General features: G+C 37.5%; 1 protein-coding gene across 5 annotated transcripts in view; it reads right to left on the reverse strand.

Moving 5' to 3' along the window:
* The window catches only part of EYA1 (EYA transcriptional coactivator and phosphatase 1), a 220,537-nt gene that overhangs the window by 154,711 nt on the left and 41,997 nt on the right, over window positions 1-23,829 (reverse strand). For 2 of the 5 annotated variants that reach the window (XM_047842330.1, XM_047842329.1), the window contains exons 1-3: window positions 18,069-18,532; window positions 12,909-12,958; window positions 11,247-11,374 (exon numbers count right to left, since the gene is read on the reverse strand). In XM_047842330.1, coding sequence (XP_047698286.1) covers window positions 11,247-11,370 — 124 coding nt within the window. In that variant the 5' untranslated portion in view covers window positions 11,371-11,374; window positions 12,909-12,958; window positions 18,069-18,532. Of the gene's footprint in view, window positions 1-4,899; window positions 4,935-11,246; window positions 11,375-12,908; window positions 12,959-18,068; window positions 18,533-23,829 lie in introns of those variants that run through there. The other 3 variants (XM_047842334.1, XM_047842331.1, XM_047842333.1) reach the window with 3 other exon arrangements.

Genomic DNA, 23,829 nt, shown 5'->3' on the forward strand with positions numbered 1-23,829 from the left:
CTTCTTTCTGTTAACATTTATATATAATGAAGTAAACAGACCTGAAACGTGCCATTTAATGACTTTTAACAGATCCCTACATTCAGATTCCAAAGTGGGATCTATTTTTAGTGTGTTATACTGATGGAGCATAGCACAACAGTACAAAAAGACTGCCTTTATGTTAAGAATTCTCAATTAATGACCTACGCAATATTTCAGTAGATTCTCAGTTAAGAATTCTCAGTTAATGACCTAGGCAATGTTTCAGTAGATTCTCAATTAACAATTCTCAATTAATGACCCAGGCAATATTTCAGTAGAGTTTCAGAACAAAAAAAGGAAGACTTTAAATAGAAATTGATGTTTATGGAGTACCTACTATAGGTCACACGTTGTGCTAAGTACTTTACAAGCAATGCCTCTTTTGCTCCTCATGGCAACTTTAGGAAATATTATAATCGTCACCTTTCAAAGGTGAGGAAACTGCAGGTTCAAGGTGTTTGCGAAACTAGCCCAAGGTCATGCAAGTAGTTTCAAATTTCTTTGACTTACCATAGCTTTCACGAAATCTTTGAAAAGTACAAAGTCAAACATTTTCTAATTAGGCCTTGATCATCCTTAATCATCGCTCTGCTGGAAATCTGAACAATCAGCAAAAACGGCACAGCCATAGGAAAAGTCCCAGAATACCAGGGCATTGAATAAAAGTGTATCAGTGTATGCTGCAAATTAGCGGATGGTAAAATAAACTAGTGTATGAAGATTGGAAGCAGATGAGCTGGCTAGGACTCAGAACCTCAATCATATCAATCTGGAAAAATGGTTTACTTGCCTAAAATGTAATCAACCTACCAAATTTACATCTCAGATTATGTTTTTTCCCCTATAGTTTCCCATTCTTCACCCATTTGCAGGAATATTCAGACATAAGCCCTACCTTTATTACGTATTAACTGAGCAAGTACTTATTAGGTAGCCCAGGTACCCAGAGTACCTGAAACAGCCATTGGATAGTGTGAGGGACATCAGAAGAGGAGAAAATATCCTCTCCCACCCACGGAGACCCAGTAGCCAGTCCCAGTAGAGTTTTTTTTTTTAATGGAACATTTTTAAATTATTTAATAATAGCTGCTAGTGTTTGAATACATATGGTAGATGCCAGTGACTATGCTCAGTATTTTAAGTAGACATTGCCATAATACCATGATAAAACTACAGTCTCCATTTCACAAAGCAGAGGTTCAGAGATCATAGATGATGATAATGAGGATGATGGTAATAATAATAACCAATAAATATTAAGCACTTCCTAGGAGTCACATTGTGTTCTAAGCGCTTCACCAATTAATTTAACCATCCTTGCAGACCTACAGGTACGTACTGTTATTTTTTTTAAGTTTATTCATCTTTATTTTGAAAGATGGTGCATGCCCACACGAGCGGGGGAGGGGCAGAGAAATGAGGGGGGAGGGGCAGAGAAACGGGGGGAGGGGCGGGGCAGGGGGAGGGGGAGGGGGAGGGAATATCCCAAGCAGGCTCCACACTCTCAGGGCAGAGCCAGATGTGGGGCTCGATCACACAGACCATGAGATCATTGACCTGAGCCAAAATCAAGAAGCAGATGCCTAACCAACTGAGCGACCCAGGCACCCCAGTCAGCTATTATTACTATTTTCGTCTCACAGACGAGGAAGCAGAGGCACAGAGCGGTTCAGTAATTATTCAGTGTCACACTTAGCTAACTGGTGAGTGGCAGAGCTGACGACAAGGCTTCGGAGCCCTCTCTCAAACCCCTGCTCTGCTGCCTCTCAAAACCCACGTTACATGGGTTAGTAAATAGCAAAAACGGTGAATTTTTTTTTGGCCAGAGTTAGTCTGACTGCAAAACCCACGTTCTCACCACCATGCAATACTGCTTTTCTATACTTTTAATATTATGCATTCTCCACTTAAGGCAAGCATTAGATGTAAATTTGAACTGAAATAACAGCATATAAATAACTACATTATTTCAGACAAAAAGGTCCTCCTAGCTTTTCACCCAGAATTTTTTCTCACCACCCACCATCCCTTGAATACAGTTTCAAGATACCATTCGATGGATTTCTGAAGCATAGACTCAATCATATCACGCTCCTGTTCATGAGCCTCCAAATCATCCAGCTCCCACAGGATTGAATTCAAACTCCTGAACCTCATACGTAAGGCTCTTCCTCCTCTGCTTTGGGTGATTACTGTCTTAGCTCCATGGCACGCACGGCGTGCATGTCCCTCTCTAAACACACACACACACACACACACACACACACACACACACACACACACCCCACCCCTGGGACTAGGGATGTCTTTGCTACAGCCGAACAATCCACGCTCTTTCTTCCTTCCTGGCTTGTCACCCAGTGTTTTTCCACCTCTTCTTCAAGACTCAGTTTAAGTACTACCTGTGTGCATAAACCATCCTTGATCACCCCAGTCATAATTAGGACCCCACCTCTCTGCAGAATATAGCCCTAGTGATAAAGTATAGTGGTCATCTGATTATAGGTCTGCAAATCCAGTAGACTGTAAATTTCTCCTTGGCAAGATGATATTTGGTAAATTTCTAGACACAAATCATGAAATCTTTCTTGAATAAATGATGTAATGGTGGATATACAGTGTGATATATATTCTTATTTTATATATACATACATAGAGACTTTTCACTGCAGTATGTATATATCCTTGTCCTTGCAAGTTTTCTTCACATTTAAGTTTTTAAATTTATTTTGAGAGAGAGAGAGAGAGAGAGAACACACATGCAAGCAGGGGGGGTGGGGAGAGAATCCCAAGCAGGCTCTGCACTGTCTTCTGCAAGTGAAGCCCAATATGGGGCTCAAACTCACCAACTGTGAAATCGCAACCTGAGCCAAAGTCAGAAACTTAACTGACTGAGCCACCAGGCACCCCAGAATTTTCCTCACTTTTAAAATGTTCACCTCCTATGGGGAACCTAGGTGGCTCAGTCAGTTAAGCGTCATGATCTCTCAGTTCGGGAGTTCGAGGCCCGCATCAGGCTCCATGCTGACAGCTCAGAGCCTGCAGTCTGCTTTGGATGCTGTGTCTCCCTCTCTCTCTGCCCTTTCCTTGTGCTCTCTCTTTCTCTCTCAAAAATAAACATTAAATTTTTTTTTAATTAAAAAAATAAAATGTTCACCTCCAATCATGACACCTTACCATCTTGTAAAGATACTAAATCTAAGTGTACTAACTGCCTGATCTTTATATAATTCATGTGTTTCTTGGACTATGTGGAAGTTGCTTCATCATTGCTTAATACTATTAAGTCCAAGAGCAGTTGTCATTAATAAATTAATTAATTAGTACAGGTCAAATGCAAGTCAGTTACTACAGATCAAATTAAAAATCAGCAGCAATGTTGACTGTGGATGTTCTCTGAATGGATGGCCTGTATAATTACTATATAAATTGGTCTGTGAAATCATCATTTTCAAACTTTGAAAACGAGGCTTTAGATACTTATTGAATCTATTAATGCCTTTAAATAAAATGAGTGACTCTTGTCTCTTATAATCACTCTCCTGCATTATCTGCTTAGTCATACGGGGCATTCATTCAACAAATATGTGTTGACTGCTTAATCACAGCCAAGCCTTCTGCTAGATGCCGAGAACACAGTAGTGAACAGGTTTATCCTTGCCTTTAAGGAACCTAGAGACTCTACTAAGTGAAACATATATATAAACGGATGTTGTATTTCCTTCAATGAATCATCCACTTAGACAGGGTAACATAAAATTTCTTAGGGCAGATAAATTATGTCAGTAAGGACCAAGTTATTTGGCTATCAGGGAGCCCATGTTTCAGAGTGTGAAGGATGTGAGCTTTGAGATCGGTCTGACGTGTCTTTGATTCTCTTCTCCAGCACAGTACTGTGCTTTTTAAACTCTTTGAAATTAGGTACATAAAAGTTAACTCTTTTGCAGATAAAATCAGGTATGCTATTTCTTGATATGCTTAAGAAACAGTAAGAACTTAGGCAATTCATTTCATAGTCCTCATTTTGTTAAAAAAGTATTGTTTTGGGGCGCCTGGGTGGCTCAGTCGGTTAAGCGGCCGACTTCGGCTCAGGTCATGATCTCGCGGTCCGTGAGTTCGAGCCCCGCGTCGGGCTCTGTGCTGACAGCTCAGAGACTTGAGCCTGTTTCAGATTCTGTGTCTCCCTCTCTCTGACCCTCCCCCGTTCATGCTCTCTCTGTCTCAAAAATAAATAAACGTTAAAAAAAATTTAAAAAAAAGTATTGTTTCCACTCACAATTCCCTTGATCAGTAATCAATGCAATGATAAAACAGGTAAGCATTTTAGATCTTGATTCATTTCATAGAAAAAAAATGTTTCCAATTGGCCTTAAAGGGAGTACATAAATAAATCAGCTTAGAATGTGTTTGCTAGAGTTCATCCACCTTTTTTCAGTATAATGAGATGTCTCAGGCATGAAATGAAACTAAAAAATCTACAAAACCAACAAATTACCATAAACATAACAACAACCTTTTACTTATAAAAGGGGTCCTAAAACTTTACATAAATCCTCAGCCTAAGTCCTTGATTATTCAGCAGTGACTGAAGACAGCTATGTGTCAGATAATGTTTTTGCCTACCCAAAATAAAATTGGAAAATTTGTAATTGTCTTTTTTCCTATTATATTGTACCCTTGGAGCCAAAAAGAGGAAAAGGAGTCACTCTTAGACTTTACTCCAAGTAAGCAAAGTGGGCACACATAGACCCATCACGTTATCTATACACAGCTCACCCCCAAGGCATCTTTGGCCATCAAAAGAAATTAGGAATCACTTAAAGCAAGGAATCCATGAGTGAAGGATTCAGAATTAGCCTAAATACTAGGACTCACTAAAGGTTCACACAATCTCCCTGGAGGGAACCAGGAATTTCTCCCAGAAGATAGGACGTTCTAAGGGAGGTACAGATTGCTGATGCTACCTAACTTCTGGCCCAGCTAGAGAAGAGATGTCATAGAACTCTGATTCTCTTGAACTGTGAGGTATTGGGGAAGAAGAGAATACTATATACATAGAGTCCGTTTATCAAGAAGCCTGATTCTGTACTCTGAGCACAGTTTCAGGCAATAAGCGTTGGAGTTCCTATTCTTCCTACCAAAGCTATTTATGAGCGATAGTACATCTGCCAATGTGCAAGGCCCTACACATGCCACCCCTGTATCCTGTGACTTCACCTCTTAGACCCCGTCAACCTCTCTCCCCCGGCCACACCGCCTGAACGGCTACTTGCTGCTCCTAGAACATAGCACCCGTGCTCCCATATCCTGGCTTCCGTAACCGCTGTTTCTATGGAACCCCCAACAAATGCCACTTAAGCTGCTTCTTCGAGCTTTGCTTAGTTAACATAGCCTGGTTCTCTAAGAGAAATGTGACCAAATTTACCATCCACTTAGGAATATTTTCTGAGGTAGAAAATGGTTACTCTGAGCAGTAGCAAAACTGTGACCGCTTTTTAGATTTCACAGTAATACTGCTCCAATCCAAATGTGCATATAATAATGACTATTGTAATGAAAAGCAGAGAGGACTTCCCATCTCCGATCCCAGGGAAGCCAACAGAGAGAGACGGCTGATGGAATTATAATGAAGTCTAAAGCTTTGAAAACTAGTAAGAGACAATCCCCTAAAACTTAACCTATTGATGCAATATGCTTTGCACGCGTGGCACCAAGAAGAAATCTCCTACACTCAGGCACACAAGAACTTAAAGACCAGAATATAACTGCCCTGGGGACATGGCCTCATAATGAAGTCCTTTTGTCATCAAAGCCTCTGCCATAGGCCATTTTACAGCTCCACTGTTTGCTAGGGAATGGTGTTCTCCAGTTGAGAAGGCATCCATGTGGAAGGGGAAGGCACCAGTGTTAAGTACGAAGGTGTCAGAAAAGACACTGGTCGGGGATGGGAATCATGTATTCTTTCCACGGACTAATACAGAGATTTTAAAACCCAAGCTCTGAACTCAGAACTGGATTCAAATACTAGGTCAGATATTAGTGGTACCAATTATAAGCCCTGTGCCTTTAAACTTGGCACTTAAGTTTCTAACGCTGTTTTGTTGTATGTAAAACAGTAATAGTACCATACAAGTCTAGATATGGTACAGAAGTTAATAAATACAGAGTACTTAGGAAGTCCCAAGTGTGCCCCAGATTTTACTTCTCATCCTCAAAGCAAGCCTGAGAGAGGTTTCTGCTCTGATTCTCATTTCACAGTCGAGGACACTGAGCCCAACAGAAGCTAACCCTGCTAGTGATTGTGGAGCTGGGAGTCAAACCCAGCGTCTTAACCACGACACTGGGATGTCAGGAATTTTCTGAAGATTAATGAAACAAATCCTGGAGAATGGTCAGCATAAAGACTAACATTAAGTTCTTTATAAACATTAGCCATTCTCATTATTAATTAGTAACAGGCATGTGAAAACTCTTCTCAGACACAATATAAGCAAATACTAAATCCTAAAATTATTTTGTTCATCCTTTCATTGCTTTTCCTTGTGAACAATTTATAAGAGACCAATTATGTGGCTACAGGCAAACTTTAAAAATGTCATTTAGAAATCCTTTTACTCACAATGTCCCTTAATCTTCCAGAAAGTAAGTCATGTGCAGAATGTAAACAATAATAAAATTAGATTACCATGTTTCTATTGACAACAGAATATTTGACCACAAATATACAAATGTAGCCTTTAAAATGCAGCCTCAAACCATAATTTTATACACATTCGCTCCAGCTTACATATTTCTTATAAATAAGATTTCTTAAAAATATTCCAGTTGCATATAACTATGTTTCACTAAATTCAAATTGCAGTGAGAAAAACAAATTCAGATCATTTGTTGGTGTTCTGAGCTTTGTAGAAATAAAACAACATTAAAATAGCTCCTGGTAATACAAAATTGAATTAAGCTATCATCCTAAAATATGCAATACACAATTAAATAAATTTTTAAAATGCAGAAAATTTAGCCACCTAATTCAAGATTGTATCTCTTATCACCTTGGGAATCTGATATACCAATTCAAAATTACTATTTGAATTACCATCAGAATTCCTGAAACCCTGTTTGTAGTGAAGATTTCAACCGCATCTGGTGTTATGTCACTTAAAGGCAAATTCATCTGCTTTAAGACAAGTTTAAGCTGCTTTTTGACTTTGAATCTGAATTTACAATAGCAAAAACTCAGAATTAGAGCTCTCAGTTCCACTTGCTCACGCTTCTTTTTTGCCCTTCCCCACTCTTCCTCCCCAGACAAGCAAAAATAAACACTCAAACTAGCAATATATGAACCGACCAATCTAAGGCTCCCATGGAAATAAGACAACGAGAAAAAAACAAAGATGGAAAGAATCACTGCTTTGCAAACAAGGCCTTAATTAGGTACATAAATAAAACTCCTTTTACTGCTACAGCCCTGAATCCTTCCAAAGGAAGGTTTCCCAACAACTCTGCACGCTTATACAACACAGACGTCAACAGGCTTGACATATATCCACACATTAGGAATCCTCTCAGATTTGGTGCTTTAATATAGACCTAATGCGAGCATCACCAGCAAGAAGCCTAGGTCTTAAAAATTATGCTGTTACAATCTAATAAGAAATTTCTCTTCAATCCTGTCTTGGAAAACTAACTGCCCCCCACCCCCCAAAATAGGCCAAACAGTTAAAAGAAAGCCACAGTTGCTCATAGTTTTCATAACTATCCATGAGTCTCCTCCAAATCAAATTGTAATTGTTTAAGAGTAACTAAAATATTTATTACTTCATTTGGAAACATATCACTTCTCTTTTTTTTTTTTTTCAGTGCAACTCAAGCATTCATTTATGCTATTTTGTTTTTTTACCTATCTATGCTTTCTATCTCCAAGGTTTATAAACTGTGAGAAACCAACAGTTAACTACGGTAACGATTCACAGAGAGGTTGGAATAGAATGTAAAATACGAATAGTTGAAACTTTTGAAGTATGAAACAGTAAACAACCATCCTAACTGAAGAACATTTCATCTGGGGAATAAAAAAGCCCAGTATCTGAGGCTATAGCTCAGTGTCTGTCTGTCTTTATCCCTTAGATGAACCATGAAAATAGGCACTAGCCTGTGAGTACAGAACCTACAAACATTGAGTCTTATGATAATTTGGCAGCCGACTTAAGAAGAAACTTAATATCTCGGCCTCTCCATTCCATTCCCTTCTTGTTTGTTCTTCAGATGAAGTTATGGTTTTTGATACAGGAGATTTTCATGTTTTCTTAGCCTCATTATAGGGACAAGTGGGGGCAGGAAGTAAAAAATGGCTCTGAGAAGACAACCTATATAAACGCGGGCAAAGCCAACAACTGTGTCAACTCAATGGAAGTTTTGTTGACCTCATTAAGGAGAATAGCTTCAACTCAGTTGCAGTGAAGTCACTTAAATATAAATCATGGCATATAGAGCTAAAAATATTTGTCATGGAGTTAGGGGAGATGATTGATACTTTAAACGCTCTTACATTTAAATGAATTTCTTGTTTTTCGTTCTTCTAATTCATTGGTAAACAGTACTAGTTTCGAAAGAAGACTTTCAAAGAAGGACTAGGAAAGTCTATAAGGATTATATCCCAGGGAAGCTTGCCAGACACTAGGAGCTCTCTAATTTTAACCTTCACTCCTCTAGCGGTGACTGGGGGTAAAGAAACAAATGCGTTACAGAACGCGTAAGCAGCTTGATGAACTGATTCACAAACTTAATAACTCAGAACTTTCTGATAAGAGTCTGCATCTAAAGAGGCATGTAACAGGGATCATAAAGCAAGTCTAGAACCGTATTTCCAAACTGTATACGAAAATAAAACTGGATCTCTAAGCAGAATGATGAAAATTGCCTTTATTCTTTGGAGAATTTATTTTATATTGGTACCTTCTAACTCCACTTTAACTACCATAGCCGTTACAAAGTAAACCCAGGTAAGATCCCTGAAAACAAAACGAAATGCGTAACTGCCTTTGTCTGAAAAAGGTCTAAAAAATTCATTTCTAAAACATAAGATCATTAAGAATTTTTCTGGGTAAGTAGTAATTTCGAAGTATTTGCCAGATTGCCTCAGCAGATTCCACAATTACCTACAATATCGTACTCTTTTGAACCATTTATGCAAAAATGGTGGAAGATACATATTCCTGAATATGGACCTGATATCAAGCTATTAAAGGTAAACAAACTGTTAGAAAGACATAACCACTCCACATGTCCTTAAAAAACAAACCACACGTCATTCACACAAAGCCTTCCTAGGGGGCAGTCCCCATCACAGACTCTGCTTCAGTATTACATGGTTCTTATTCTGTAGGAGACAATCTGCCAGTAAATGATGACAAAATGAAAATGCCTCCCCCCCACCTCATTTGTTTATACGTATGTGAACTACCACTATGCATTATTTCATAATTACTCCAACCAATACGTATTAGTAAATTCTATTTAGCAAAAAGGATTAGACATAGTCTTCTTTATTTTTAAGTTACTCTAAATGATGGTCTTATTTGGACTTCTCAGCGATGAGGACTATTTAAGGTTTGCACCTGTGGCCCCTCTGACTCTCCTGTCAGTAGCCACCTGCACGAGGACACCGGCCTGGGGCCCCCCACCCGAAGGACCTACACTCAGACTGCACACGCCCAACCTACACTGTGCGGCAGTCACACTTCCACCTGAAGCCAAATCCCAAAGGAGAGAAAAAAGGACTTTTTTTTTTTACTTGCTCTACAAAACCTACTTCAATACCAGAACTGCTTTCCTAAAAATAATTTCAGTGTCTTTTTGATTGCCTGTCAAAATGGGAAGAGTTTGAGGTGAAGAGCCAACTTCATTCAGAGGTTTTTTTCTTTATTTTCTTTATTTATTTTTTGCTAGATCAGCAGAGTTTCTACTTTTGACAGTGACCATTTTTCAGCAACGCTGGTAACGAACATATTTACTCAAAAAGCAAAATACAGACTATTTACACATTAAAAATCACCACTGTCCGTATAGAAATGAAGGTATCTAATATCAGAATCAATTCACTTTATATGTTTTCTAGGATCAGAAATGTCCTAACATTCCTAGTTTTAAAAGGCTTCACCAATACGTGCTGGAATACTGCACCAAACAAACAATTATATGGCATTTAGTTTTGTTTATTTTTAAGAACTGTGATAAAAGATCACCATGGCGATTGGGAAATGATGGTTAAGGGTGTTGTTTATGGATGGATGGAATTCTAACATGGATAATTCACTGAACTTCTAGTGAAACTTATGCTGTAAGTTCATTAAGGTCCTGAGGCTTAGTAAGGAATAAGCAAAAATATCGTGTGTGAAGCAGCAATTTTTCAACAGGCTAAAGTAGAAATAAATACAATATGTAACACATACTTGCATATGTTACAGTTTTAAAATTATACATAATACCTAAATAAATGTGCAGAACAGCTCACAATGCACACGGATAGCTTTACTTACTTGTTTAGACTGAGGAATCTATGGACTAAAGTAGGTGTTTACATAAAATTTACATAAATATTAATATGTATTAATTTACAAAATAATTGTAACACAACTATTCAGGTATACTCTCTAATCCTGAAGACAATAAATTTCATGTAGCTCCCAAATAAGGTTGTATATTTGTAAACAAGGGTGCTTTTTGTTTTGTTTTGTTATTTGCTTATATCTCAATGGTCAGAGACGCAAGAACATTCGGCACACAATTTTACCGGTATTTAGAAACAATCCAGTCCAATGTTACGTTGAAACCCATTTTGTTATATTTAGTATCAAAAGGGAAAGGAAGTAATTCCAAATTCTCATTGCTCAGAGAACAAAACAATGCAAATACTATACTCTGAAGAGTCATCAGCAAGAAGCTTAAAAAACACTCAAAGGTTAAAAACGTTACGCACGCATCCATATACGTGTGTGTCCATTTATGCCAAATAGAACCAGTCTGTTAATGTTACAATAATTTAGTACTGTGCAGCTCCTAACTGAAGGATGAGTACTGATTCACAAGTCAAACGACCCAAATGGGAACTACAACAGTAGTTTCATGGGTTTGACAACTGAAATCATAACCCCCTTGTATATAACAAAATATACCCTGACGAAGAAACAAGGTGCAAAGCAAATAGCGAGAAGGCAGACACTCACCTTCGGTGCCATTGGGAGTCATGGAATTACTATCTCTATGAGAGTTATCGAGTTTGGGACCACTGGGGGATTCACTACTACCACTCAGACGGCTATGCGGGCTGGTTAGATCCTGCATTTCCATAGACCTAAAGACAAGAAGCCTTCCGTGTGACAGATGTACCAAATTCATAACACTAGTATTTAATGCGCTAACGACTTGACACCTTTGAAACACATTCACACAAAAGTCCCATTGTATCTGTTTTCTTGGACTCCAAACAGTTCACCTTACATTTTACCTTCAGTCATGCTTTCCCAACATGTGGTGCTCAAAGGTGTCCTTGGCCTTACCTAGCTAACCAAATATTCACATGGCGCTTTGAAAAATCTTTTTTTCTTACACAGCTCATCAAATCACAGTGAGACCATTACGTCAAGTTTAATTTCCAACGGAAAAAAAAAAATGCAGTCATGCTTTTCTTTTTAAATTGAAAAAACAGAGGCGTTATTTCTGTAAAAGACAAATATGTAAACAGGTATAAAAGGACGAAGCGTCACTGTCTATGGAATCTGTTTCATAAATTAGCACCAGTACTCCCTTATAATTTACCACCCAATTGTAATTTAATGGGTCTCCAAACCAAATAAAACACTTGAGGCCCATAGTGCAGTGACAGGGAAAGAGATAGTCCTGATGCATGTGTTTACTCTGGCAAACTGCTTAATTGTTCCTCTGTTTCCCTTGAAACAAATGCAGCATTAAAACATTATGATGTCGGCTCACTTGTTTGCTTTGTGGATTACATACAGCGTGCCCAATTGAAAAGGGATAAGGCCAACATACAGTGAGTCCCTGGGAGCATTAGCGCTTGGAATACCTCAGCTGTCACTTATTCAGGGAAATAACAATTCTACCTCAATGCTGCACTTTTGCATTTTTACCATATAAAAGGTTAAATACTCCCCCCCTGCCCCCAAGTTCTTAGACTCAGTAGTTGCTGATTTTATACAATGATGGTAAAGCCGCCACTCACGTTCACAATTGCAGAGCTATCCGTGTATATTTAATATTCTATTCATGGAGAGGAGGGGGGCTTATTTAAAGCGACTAAAACCACACCTAGATACCCTTCTGTTTTCTGACAGCCAATTTTTTTTAAAAAATCTAAGGCCCATTCACTTTATTTTAAACCTATGTATTTTTCTTAAAAAAAAAAAAAGGGGGGGGGTGTTAATGTTCCATTGAAGTGAAGAGTGTTCCTCCCCCCACCAGGTTAATAAAAGCTAGTTATTTTACTTTAGAGGTTGCATTTAGACTGACTGTAAATAGTTTTTAAAGCAGCTTAATATGAACCCTGTAACTTCTAAAGTGAGTTTTTACTTCCCCAATCTTCTAAATCAAACTAGAAATGGCTTACAATCCAACTTTTCTCTCCTAATTCACATTACACATTCACAGTTTACCTAACACCAGAAACTATAGCCCATAATCATTTTCAAACCCAGGCTCCTATTCCCTTTCTACATACTTAAAATTTTTTTACAAGCGCGCACACACACAAATTGTTAAGTAATTTCCAACAGAGGCTGTTGCTATTAATAGAAATAATTAAGAAATACTAGACAAAAATAGATATGGGTCACAGAAAGGTAATCTCTAAAAATGTCAAATATCCTTACCTGCAACTTGAGGAAACAGCAACATCTGAACTGGTTTGAGATGTTTGCACCTGTGATCGGGGGTAAGAAATTAGAAGCTGTTGTTACTCTGCTTCAGTGTCAGCTCTTAATTATACAGAGCACATGGCTGAGAACGACAATGCTCTCTTTTAACCAAAAGAGAAAAAGGAGGATACTGCAGCAGTGAAAGGCATATTGTCTTGAAGTTGAGGTCTCCACTGTTGTTTCCTCCTGCAGGTCTACCCTCCTCCTCCCCTTGTCAAGGGGGAAGGCAGCCAAATGACGGGATAGTGATTCATCACTGGCCTATGACAGCTGCAAACGGGATTACCCCTCCCCCAATCAACATGCAAAGCAGCCTTGCCCAGGCAGCTTGGAAAAGGTGCTTGGAGAAAAATAGCTATTAGCAAAATGAGTGTGTTTCACAGCAGTTCAAGAATTAACCCTCCAGCACCCTCGGAAGATCTTCCATTCTCTGCTATCACCAGCTGAAACAGAGTTCCCGCCCACCCCTGACTCCTGACAGTTTCTCCTCCTTACCATGGTGGTTTCTCCTATATTTACTATTCGTCATGTAGCATTTACTGAAACAGCTTCTGGGCAACTTTCAGGCAATGCTGAAAAATGTCACTCTAAATGGCAAAGGCAAGTTTTCATACCCCACAATCACATCACTGAGTGACGTGTGCTCATGTACTCATGCAAATTTGAAATTCAGTGACTGCTTACGCGCCATCGCCTGCTAAAACAGAAAAAGCAGTCAGCTTTCCGTTTAATTTGCTGTCGTTTCAACCAAGAGGACAGAGAGCTTCATCATCAGTTCAATGTCCCAGGGAGCCAGCATTTTGGTGCCTTTTGTCTCCAGATGAACCAACTAACTTAGGCTCACAGGCAGGCTCTGCCAGCTACTACTCTTCCTCCAGAGGCAGCACAAACCGCCAGCAGGTGATAAGCTCAGGTGAGGGCGGGCTGCTGGTTTACAAGCTCAGACTAACGCCTCGCAGTAGAGAGCATTCTGGAAAACACTTAAAATGACTCGGAATTCCAAATCTTTGATGTGCATTTTCATTCAACCTGAACTGACATCAATTAGGGCTACAGAACAAAGATGAGAACTGAAGCATCTCAAATGGCATTAAAGTGATCCAAGCAAATTTCTGCCATTGAGTCCGGTTATTTTCTAATTATGATTTATGAAATTGAGGAATTCTACCTTTTTGGCACGAAGAGTGCACTGTTGAAGTCTAGATCCCTTGGTGTAACACTATGTGAAATTTCTAGGTATGTGTTTCTAGAATACATGCAGGATGAAAATCATTAACAGACGCCTGTGTAGTAAGTGAAAATTTAATTTTAATTCCTGCAGATATATCATTTTGTGATAGCAGGCGGCTGCAATTTTTGTTAACGTTCTCACGTAAGATTAAATGTTTTCCTCTAGAAACTGCAGCAATCTATGAGGATAAATTTTTTTCCTTTTTTTCCCCCTGCTTTTATACACCTGGAATAAATTATAGGTGAGAACTAGCTTAGTTTTAAGAACTCTCTTGGCCTAATTGTGGGAAAGAGTATGTAAAACACACTTTCTGTTAAATGTTAAAATACATTCCTATTTTAACATTGGCTAGATAGTATAATCCTGGAAATATAATTTTGGTTTCATTGTATACTTTGAAAGTTTGATTATCCTTATATTTGTGGTTGAACCTATCATTAAATTGCAAAGTCAAACTTAAAAATGCACTTCAACATAAGAATTTTCTACCACGTTTTCTCACTGAAAAAAAATGCATTTGCACTTTTTTTTAATGCTGCCCTGACTCAGTCTCTACTGTACTTTCATATACTACAATTTTTGAAAGCCCATATCCATGATCTTCATTTCATTAAGTATACTTCAGATATATTCTTTTGTGTCTCAAGGATTATTTAAACCATGTGTTGTGTGTTACTGTATTTAAAAATGACTCTTTAATCAAAATAACTTTAAAACAACTAATCCTCACTTAGGCTGGTCAGCTGAATCCACATCGTGGTCCAGGAAAAATAAATCTACTCTCAAGAATGCGAATGCAGACAACAATTAGACACAGATGTGAGCAAAATTAGTTACAGTTTACAAAATGCTACACTTCGCATGCTTTTAGTTTTTTATGTGTAGTACAAGATTACAGGCCAGTAAGGAAACATGCTCTTATAATAACTTATCTAAAAAGAACACCTATTTCTGATTGGTGTTGATTTTCTCTTATGTTTGACAATATCGCTGGAAGTTTCTGTGTTTTCAAGGTCCAAGAGCATAATGTGTTTCAAAAATCATTCATTAGGCAGATTTCCACTCAAAAGAGAAAAAAAAAATTATTTCATGGTTTTCAGGAAAATGCTGTTAGGCATTCAGTAAGCTCATATTTTCTGCTTCATATCCATAAACTTAATACGTTTCTTGTCTTCTTCTAATCTGGTATTTTTAATTCAAATGTTCCTACGAGTACAAAAATATTTCCCCTAACATTACAAAGAGTCATCTTATATTACAATGAAGTCACTTCACTCTAATGCTTTTTAAAACTCTTTGTATAGAATACCCACAGCAGCATACGTACTGAGAATTGCAGAAATACAAAGAGGAAAAAAGATAGCAGAACGTCGTAGAATTTAAATCCAAGAATCCTAAACTAGTAACTTTGACTTCTGATTAGTTAATGAGGTCTTTTAAGTTTGCCTTTTTTCTAATTAAATTTATAATTCTTCACAGATGTAACTTTTGTTGATGTTCAATTTGTCTCTCTCATTTTGTTAAACCTCACATAGTACTTCGCCAATCCATTGAATAGCCACATTAAATCTGTTAATACCATGCTCTTCAACCCCAGAAATTATTTCCAGAAGGCAAACTTGCTTTGAGAGATCATCAAACAAGACTTAAGGTACACATTTTATCACATTTTCCCTACCACAGAGCTCAGGACGCAGAGCAAAATTCATGACTTTTGCACTGTTTATTATACTTTGCTAAATTACAAATCAAAAGCATCTGACAGAAGATCATGTATGAAGCCAAAAAGTTAATAATGTTCTGTGAAAAGTAAACTGTAAATGGAAAGGGGTTCTAAATCTCAGCAGCACAGAGCAAATAAAATGTAGGTACTTGTCTCAATTATGGGTTTTCCATAGGCTTTTTTGCTTGCTAGAAGCAATTTTTATAAAATGGCTATAATTTAAAACTTTTTTTTCCCCCAAAAACTAAAAAGACATTTTCCAAGTGAAAGTACTGAACTTATCTAAATAAATAGACTTGGCAGGCAGGCTGCTTTTGCCCACCCCACCCCCCCAGATCAACCTGAGTACTCCCAAATTTGAAAGACAATGGCAATTTTCTAATCAGAATGTATTTTATAAGAAGGAGACTTAGGCATAGATCTGTTTTTTCATCAGAGTATATTCTTGCTAAAATCTCCCTCAATCAATATTTCTAACTCTGGTGTCAATGCTGTGATAAAAATCTAAACGTAAAATCAAAATGAACTCCTAGGAAGACGAAGATGTCTTTTAAATGTTAACACTTATTTCCTTCTTTATCAAAGACTCCATAAAATGAATGCTCCAATGCTGTTACTGAACTTAATGTAGTAGGCTGTATTCCTCTTTGACATACCTCGTTTGAAGAAAATGACATCGAGTCCCCGTGAAAACAAAAACAAGTGTTTAAATGACACTGATGCCACCGTAGTTTTAAAAGATTGATTTCAAAATGAGCACTCATTGAAAATGTTGAATGAAATGCCTTTGCTATCTGATTAAATGGAAGAGAGGGTTGTATTCTCATTGCAAGTCTTTTTTTTCCTCTTCCCAGTGTATTCTTATAATAGGAATTTTCGCATTCAAATGGAAATTTTCTTTTGAGAAAATCATTTATCATGTGTACGAAACTCACATAGCAGCTGACTTCCTTTTGGCACTCTAAAACTGAACAGTGGCTCAATCAGGCTTCTCTGTCTGTCACCACGAAGAATTTTCAGGATTGAAAACCCATGGCTGTTTGTTCATTTACTGAACACTCTGGGCCTTAGGAGAACTCAAGCAAGCAAGAAAGTCAAATATCAAATATTTGACAATACAGTACTATTCATGTATGCATGTGCTCAAACCCCAAATGGTGGGCGAAAACACAGAAGCCTAAAATAAAAGCTACTTTGAAAGACGCATAAACAAAACAAAACAAAAAACAATCCCAACTCTATAAAACTACACTTTGTGCTTAACTACCAACTTTTTGTACCCTTGTCTTTTTAAGAAATGCAACACGAAAACACTTGTCTAAATTCAATGGCAGGTCTGAATTTACTGAATTCTTGCAAAAGCTAGACTTAAATGTGTTCAAAAACTCCTCCCAAGAAATATAAGCCCATGAGTCATTAGTAATATAGTGATTTTGAATGACAAATACTTTAAATGGTAATTCAAAAGTTGAAGAGTCTTCTTTTAAGTTTCAAGGTCCATTCCAGTCATCTAAAGCGTCAATAAGCGAAAAGTATATTAATTTAGCAAATGTTTATTATTTCACCTTTAGAAGACGAGCCTGTTTCATATAACGTGGGGGAAATTTGTTTATTGAAGCGAAAGGATTTCCTTCCTTAAAAAGTGGTCTCGATTTATTTTTGTTATCTGTTGTGCTTTCAAAATGTGAATTCTTCCCTCATTTTCTCACATCAACCTAAGGTGTGGAGGAAAAGTTAATCTGTGTTGCAATGGAGATTACGCATAGGTATTTATCGCTTTGTTCCATATCGCTCAAGAATATTTGAGGTTTGTGCAGCAATTCAGGAGAGATAATGAAGTAATCTCCCTGCAAGAATACAGCCGTGTACTCTATTTCCATAGATCACAACCACAGTAATTGCTAACAATTAATTTGTAATTGTCTCTTAATGATACCAGTCGCGGAGCTAACAGGGGGGTTAAGAATTCTACTTTTGTGATGGAACCCTGTGGCTCATAAAATCCCAGGTCCAAAGTGTCATAATGTTGCCCGTGCCCTCATGTTTTTAGTTTAAAACAAATCCAAACAATTACTCACGGCGCTCCTGGTATCTTGGGCTTTGCCCACAGGACAGCTGTTGTCAGTCCCTACAATTTTTCAAACCGTCAGCTTGTACTTACAGCGCTTACATCTGCTGCGTCCACCAGTTTTTAACGTGCTCCTTCGAACGTTCTGGTTTAGCAGACCTCCATTCCTTGGGTAGGTTTGCTCCCGGGGAAGGACGCGTGCGGGCTTTTTAGGCGCTCCCAGCGGAGCCCCGCGCTGCTGGAAGCGGGGCGCCTCTGCAGGGGAAAGCCCGGCCGCGGGGACGGCCGCCTGGCCGCTGCTGCAGGCTCGGGCTGCCGAGCGACTGAGCGAGAACGCTTTCCCCAGCAAGAAAACCGCCACAGTGGACGGCAACAGGAAGGCTTAAAGTCGGAAGTGGCACTGGAGAGTTTCTACCTCGCCCCAAACTCGGAGCCATCAGCTCCCACCGATCTGTTTAGGAGCCGCTGCGAGCCCTGCGCTCTTTCCCCACCAAACAGCGGCGGCAGATAGCATCTGAGAACCCTAGACAAAGAAACGGCAGAATCTCATCCCTCGATTTGTTTGCGCAGTCTTGTAGGTCTGCCCGTGGAGCCTCGGGGCTTTTTTTTTTGTTTTTGCAACGCAAACCACAGCTATTCTCTTGTTCTAACCTTATTGGTTTAAATGCAACAATTGAGAGGAGCACTGCTCCGTCTGACTCAACCTTGCTGCTTAAAAAAAAAAAAAAAAAAAAAAAAAAAAAAAAAAAATTTATTATGTAAATGAACGCGCCCCACGCTATCTGAATAAACAGCTGTGTGAGAATAAGTTCTCGGAGACACTGTCGACACACATCTCCTGCTCCAGCAGCTACCAATTACGAGCTTTGGGGAGTAGTTACACGTTATCTTTTATACTTTTCCAAAACTTTTTTCAGGCCCTGAAACTTGGGGAATCAATACTTTGCAATTCCCCCCCCCCCCCCCCCCCCCCCGCCCAGTGCAACAACTAACGGGTCTGGGAAAATTTAGAAAAAACAATTAGAATGGCAACTTATATATTAAGTACGTAGAGGGAGAAAACACGCAAACGTGTAAGCTATTATCAGTTTAACAATGAAAGCCTGAATGATGATTCTGCAGTGATTTCTAGAGGGGCAAGGGTTACATGAGCAATTGGGGGGGGGGGTATGAACCTGATAATATTTCGGTGTTGATATTTGAAAATCATTTTTGGGAAAAGATTGATTTCATCTAGAACTCTTTCTTTACATTTTGTTCTTTTAAAAAATTCTAACTAAACTCAGAATCTACGCATGATAATCCGCAAAACTTATCTGGAGAGTTGAGCTCTCCACTATTATGACTAAATTGCAACTTCAGTTTAAGATATTTACTTCCTTTCGTGTTTTAGACAAATAAAGGACTTCAGTTATTAGATCGGTGATAACCGTTACATTGATTTCAAATATTTAAAGGAGGTATCACTTATGTGCCTATTCTATATTTTTGTCTTTTCCTTCCCCCCCTCCCCCCAACCAGCTCTCTACCGTAGTTCAAATACAAATGTTTATTTTGGTACTACTCACGCATCATAACCAATTCTGTACTCCAAAGTAAAATCTTTATACCCACTGGATTTTCTTTAAAACTGTTTTGTCATCACCGATAATAAATACTCTTCTGCGTATTTGGTCTTTTATTAACAGTAAAAAGCACCTTTTTTAAAAGTTTCTTGCTTTGCTATGAAAAAACATTTTTAAAATCACAGCAAATTCTTAAATGATTTCATGATACATTTCCAGATCATCAACTAATAAAACAGATACAGTCTTACCTTTGCTTTGCTAATTTGTGCACGAAAGCACCATTCTGATGCAACCACAACAAAAAGCTTCTAAGGAACAAAATTCAGTATGGACTGTCTCCCTTACTGCCCCCTGAAAGGATGCCAATCGAAATTCCTCAGAAAGGAACGCTTTGTCAAACCTAAGAGGCAGCTTAAACTGCAAACTCACCTAGGATTTCATTTTGTGTGGTGCCAGCAAGGAATCATGGGCTAGTCGTCTGCCATATTTGGGAAGCTAGGTCAAAAAGCAGTTGATGGCTATTGGATCTGTTCATATATGCAGCAGAAATAGAATTACATTACCACCTACAGCACTTTCTCAAACCAGAAGTGTCAGTTACTCAATATACTAAAGTATAGATGCAGAAAATAAAACACAGCACATGATGGAGGTTTCTAGTGCTGTGAAATAAAATGTAATGTTACATTAATTCAATCTATGATGTCAAGCACCCACATAGTGACTGCTTTTGTGATCATATTTATTTCTAAGGTTCATCAAATAAAAATCTGAGGTGCTGGTTGGAGAATTCAACCTTCTTTGAAACTTTACATTCAGCTATTGTACCCCTGCTTCCCATAGTTGAAAAATTATCCTAGATGTAAAAGGGTAAATTATTAGTTTTCTGATCCATGGGAGATTATATTTGCAAATCCAGAAGACACAAACTAAATGAAGTCAGAACAGCAGGAATATCATGTAAAGTATCTGACTTTTATATATAAATTACTTGCCTATATTATAATCAAATTTATCATATTACATTAGTTTTTATATTGAAATTCAATTATTCTTATTTATATAACTAACCAAACATGATACCATTAAAGAAATGATGCATGTAATTATGAAGAAAATTATGAAAAGCATGATGAAGGTAATATGACCACTAATATGACACAGGTCATGCTTCATAATTATGTAACAAAGAGCTTAGTCATTGGCTAAAAGAAATATCCGTGTGCAGATATACCAATTTTAAATGGTTTCCTTTTCCTAAAGCAAAATTAGGTGGATTAAAAACAATCACATGCTTATCCATAGATTTGTGTCTGGTTACTACTTCTGAATATCAAGTATGCAATAACAACCATACAACTTACACCAAAAATAAGTTATTCTCTGATAAATAGCCAATATGTAAGCCATTACTAATAAGATCCAGTTTGTAGTATACTGTTGACTTCCTATTTCTAAATTTTTACTAACTTTAATTATATAACCTATCCATATACTTTAAGGATGTCGGTGTCCCCTAAAAAAAGTCATACACGTTACAAATTAGAAACATTTGCTGAAAATTTGCCATTAGTAAATAGTAGAGGTAATAGCAGAAAGCATTATTTTCTGAGATTTCCTGAAGAAATTTTAACACAAAAACAAATGAATAGGAGTAAAGAAATTCTAATATGCCTTTTTCCCATTAAAACAAAAAATAAGTATATCATTTTATTTGGAAAAGAAAAACACTTGTAATAGGCAACGGTAACAAAGTGTTTGAGTACCCTCAATGAGACAATGTCTTTCACATGCTGTCTCTCCAAACAGGTTTTATCTTCTAGAACAAGCTGTTGCCTAGACGCATACCTGGTTATAGGCAAGTCTGCAATTTTGAGAGAAGTTGTTACTGCTTCCCAATTAACAGAATTTTAAATAAAGCCATGGTTCCAAAAATAAACAAATGACCCCAATTAAAAAAAAAATAAAAAGACTAGGGAAGTTATAAGGAATTCATTAGAACAATCGAAAAGGTAACTGAACTTTTCTGAAACTACACGAGTAAGCAGTTAATTAATCAAATTAAAGATAACAAATGAACAGAGAAAACGAATGAATGAAGACAAGTATTCCTTTCCTCTTTCCATTCCCATAACAACAATAAAGATCTTGAGTAATTGTGAAGTTTCCAATAAGAGAGGTATTCAAGCAGTTGTTTTTCCTTTATTTGTGTTTACCTTTTAATAATTTTAGAATTAAGGATGCACGCTATTCACTATCAACCATCTGTTGTCTCCGTTTCTACTATTCTTAGCAGATTATTTCTCAACAATAATGGTATAGTAAGTTGTGAAAACATCATTAGCATTTAAAGACCAATGCTTTCTCTTCAAAAGTAAAATCCTGGTTATTATTTCTTCCACATTAGGAAAACCAAGTATATCTGATCAATAAAATCAACATTTTGTGATTCAGACTGTTTAAAGTGGAATGGCAGAGTATTCTAAAAGATTGTACTTCTGGTCCCTTTGCTTCCAAATAACTCTCCTTTCTCGTGGCCCATGCCACGGCATTACATTCCTGGCTTTTTTATGGAACCATTGGAACAATGTCTGGATGGCTGGCGTTACGATCCTTGCTGGCATTTGGAGTGGTCACTTCCATGACCTCCTCTTTCCCCACTGGCACGAGACCTACAATGAGGGCCCTGCTCCCAGTAGCCTTCTGCTGAAACACGACCAAGTAAAACATCCTCTATTTATTTTAAGAATGATATTAAATCCGCCAAACTGAATGTCAACCAGTATTTTGCTAAATGTTTTCCATTCAAACTCCAACATGAATAGCTTTTAACAGTAAATTTAAGGAGGCAATTACTAACTATTCACTGTACCATGGAAAATTATTTTAATAAATATTCTAGTCTTTATAACAACACAATGTGGAAATATAATCTATTTCCTGGTCCTCTAATAAGTACATTGGCTATTACATATGAATAATCACATTTGTTTATGTAGGGTGGGAAACTTATCCTATGTAGTAATGGCTGCCTATAGGATGTTATTTTAAAATATTATTATTCTTAATAGAAACTTTGAGGTGCACTTATTGAAACAAATAATGATAACAAGGGCAGTGGTAGATTTTTAAGGGAATGGGATGATATAGGTTCTTTAAAAAATATGACATACCAGGTTTCCTATTTTAAAATCAACTGATTTTCTGAAATGGCAAATGGAGTTACTTTTTCTTCCATCTGCCAAAAATAGGTAAATAATTGGTTTTGGAAGCTTACTCTCAGCAATAAACTCCTTTGCTTTCTCACACTTCAAAATGGATTTCTGTTGACACGAAGTAACCTAGAAAACCCAGGTTTGTCTTCTCTTCAAACTTTTTTTTTTTTTTTTTTTTTTCTCAAAGCCATGGGCAAAACCAATCTTGTCAGCACCTCCCAATACATGTAAGAGGATCTGGAAATTTGTTTTGTGTTTTCCAGGTTTCACGACAGCTGAGTTCACAGTTTTTAAATTCTTCAGAAATGATGACTATCTCATGGAACAGGAAAGGAAATTAACATTTACTGAGTGCTTACTGCACGCCAGGCGTTATGCGAGGTGTTTTATATACATTCTTCATTTATTGTAACAAATAACGTGACAATTTATCTGTATGAATCCTGAGTTTTAAAAATATGCCCTCTCCCTGGTATTTGTTTTAGAATCTGCCTCACTTCTCTAACCCCATCAAAGTTCCCACTAAACACTGGGCAACTGGGACATCGGTGTGTTGTGTGCTGTATCATCATTTTGGAGCAAAAGGACACCTAATAAAGTTAATAAATCCAGAAAGGTGTGTCATGTGTTGAAATGGTATATATATCGAAATGATACATTCAATATAGAATAGATACAATCACTATGCAACATATGATTATGTACAACTATACATTGCAAGTCAGGGTGCAGGTTCGAAAATAAAAACACATTAAGTGACCAATAGGGAAAACAATATGATGAATCCTTAAACCTGAAATGATCAAATCAGGAGATACAGTCTCCTCATGTTTGTCAAAAAAGGTGAATTGCCATTCTAAAATAAGAATTATAAATATGCCCCACTTTTTCTTTATAATAAAAAGGAGACACTAAGAGTCTGAGTCCACCACAAGCAATTATATGGACAACTTATTTTACAGTTCTATCCATTTCTTTCCCTTTGTATTCCTAATTTCAGTTATCCAATGTGATATGCTTTGATCTTAATAGCTATTACATCATAAACACTTGATTTGTTCATGAGGAAAT

Source organism: Prionailurus viverrinus, chromosome F2, assembly GCF_022837055.1.
Source record: "Prionailurus viverrinus isolate Anna chromosome F2, UM_Priviv_1.0, whole genome shotgun sequence".
In the NCBI taxonomy this organism is placed as follows: Eukaryota; Metazoa; Chordata; class Mammalia; order Carnivora; family Felidae; genus Prionailurus; species Prionailurus viverrinus.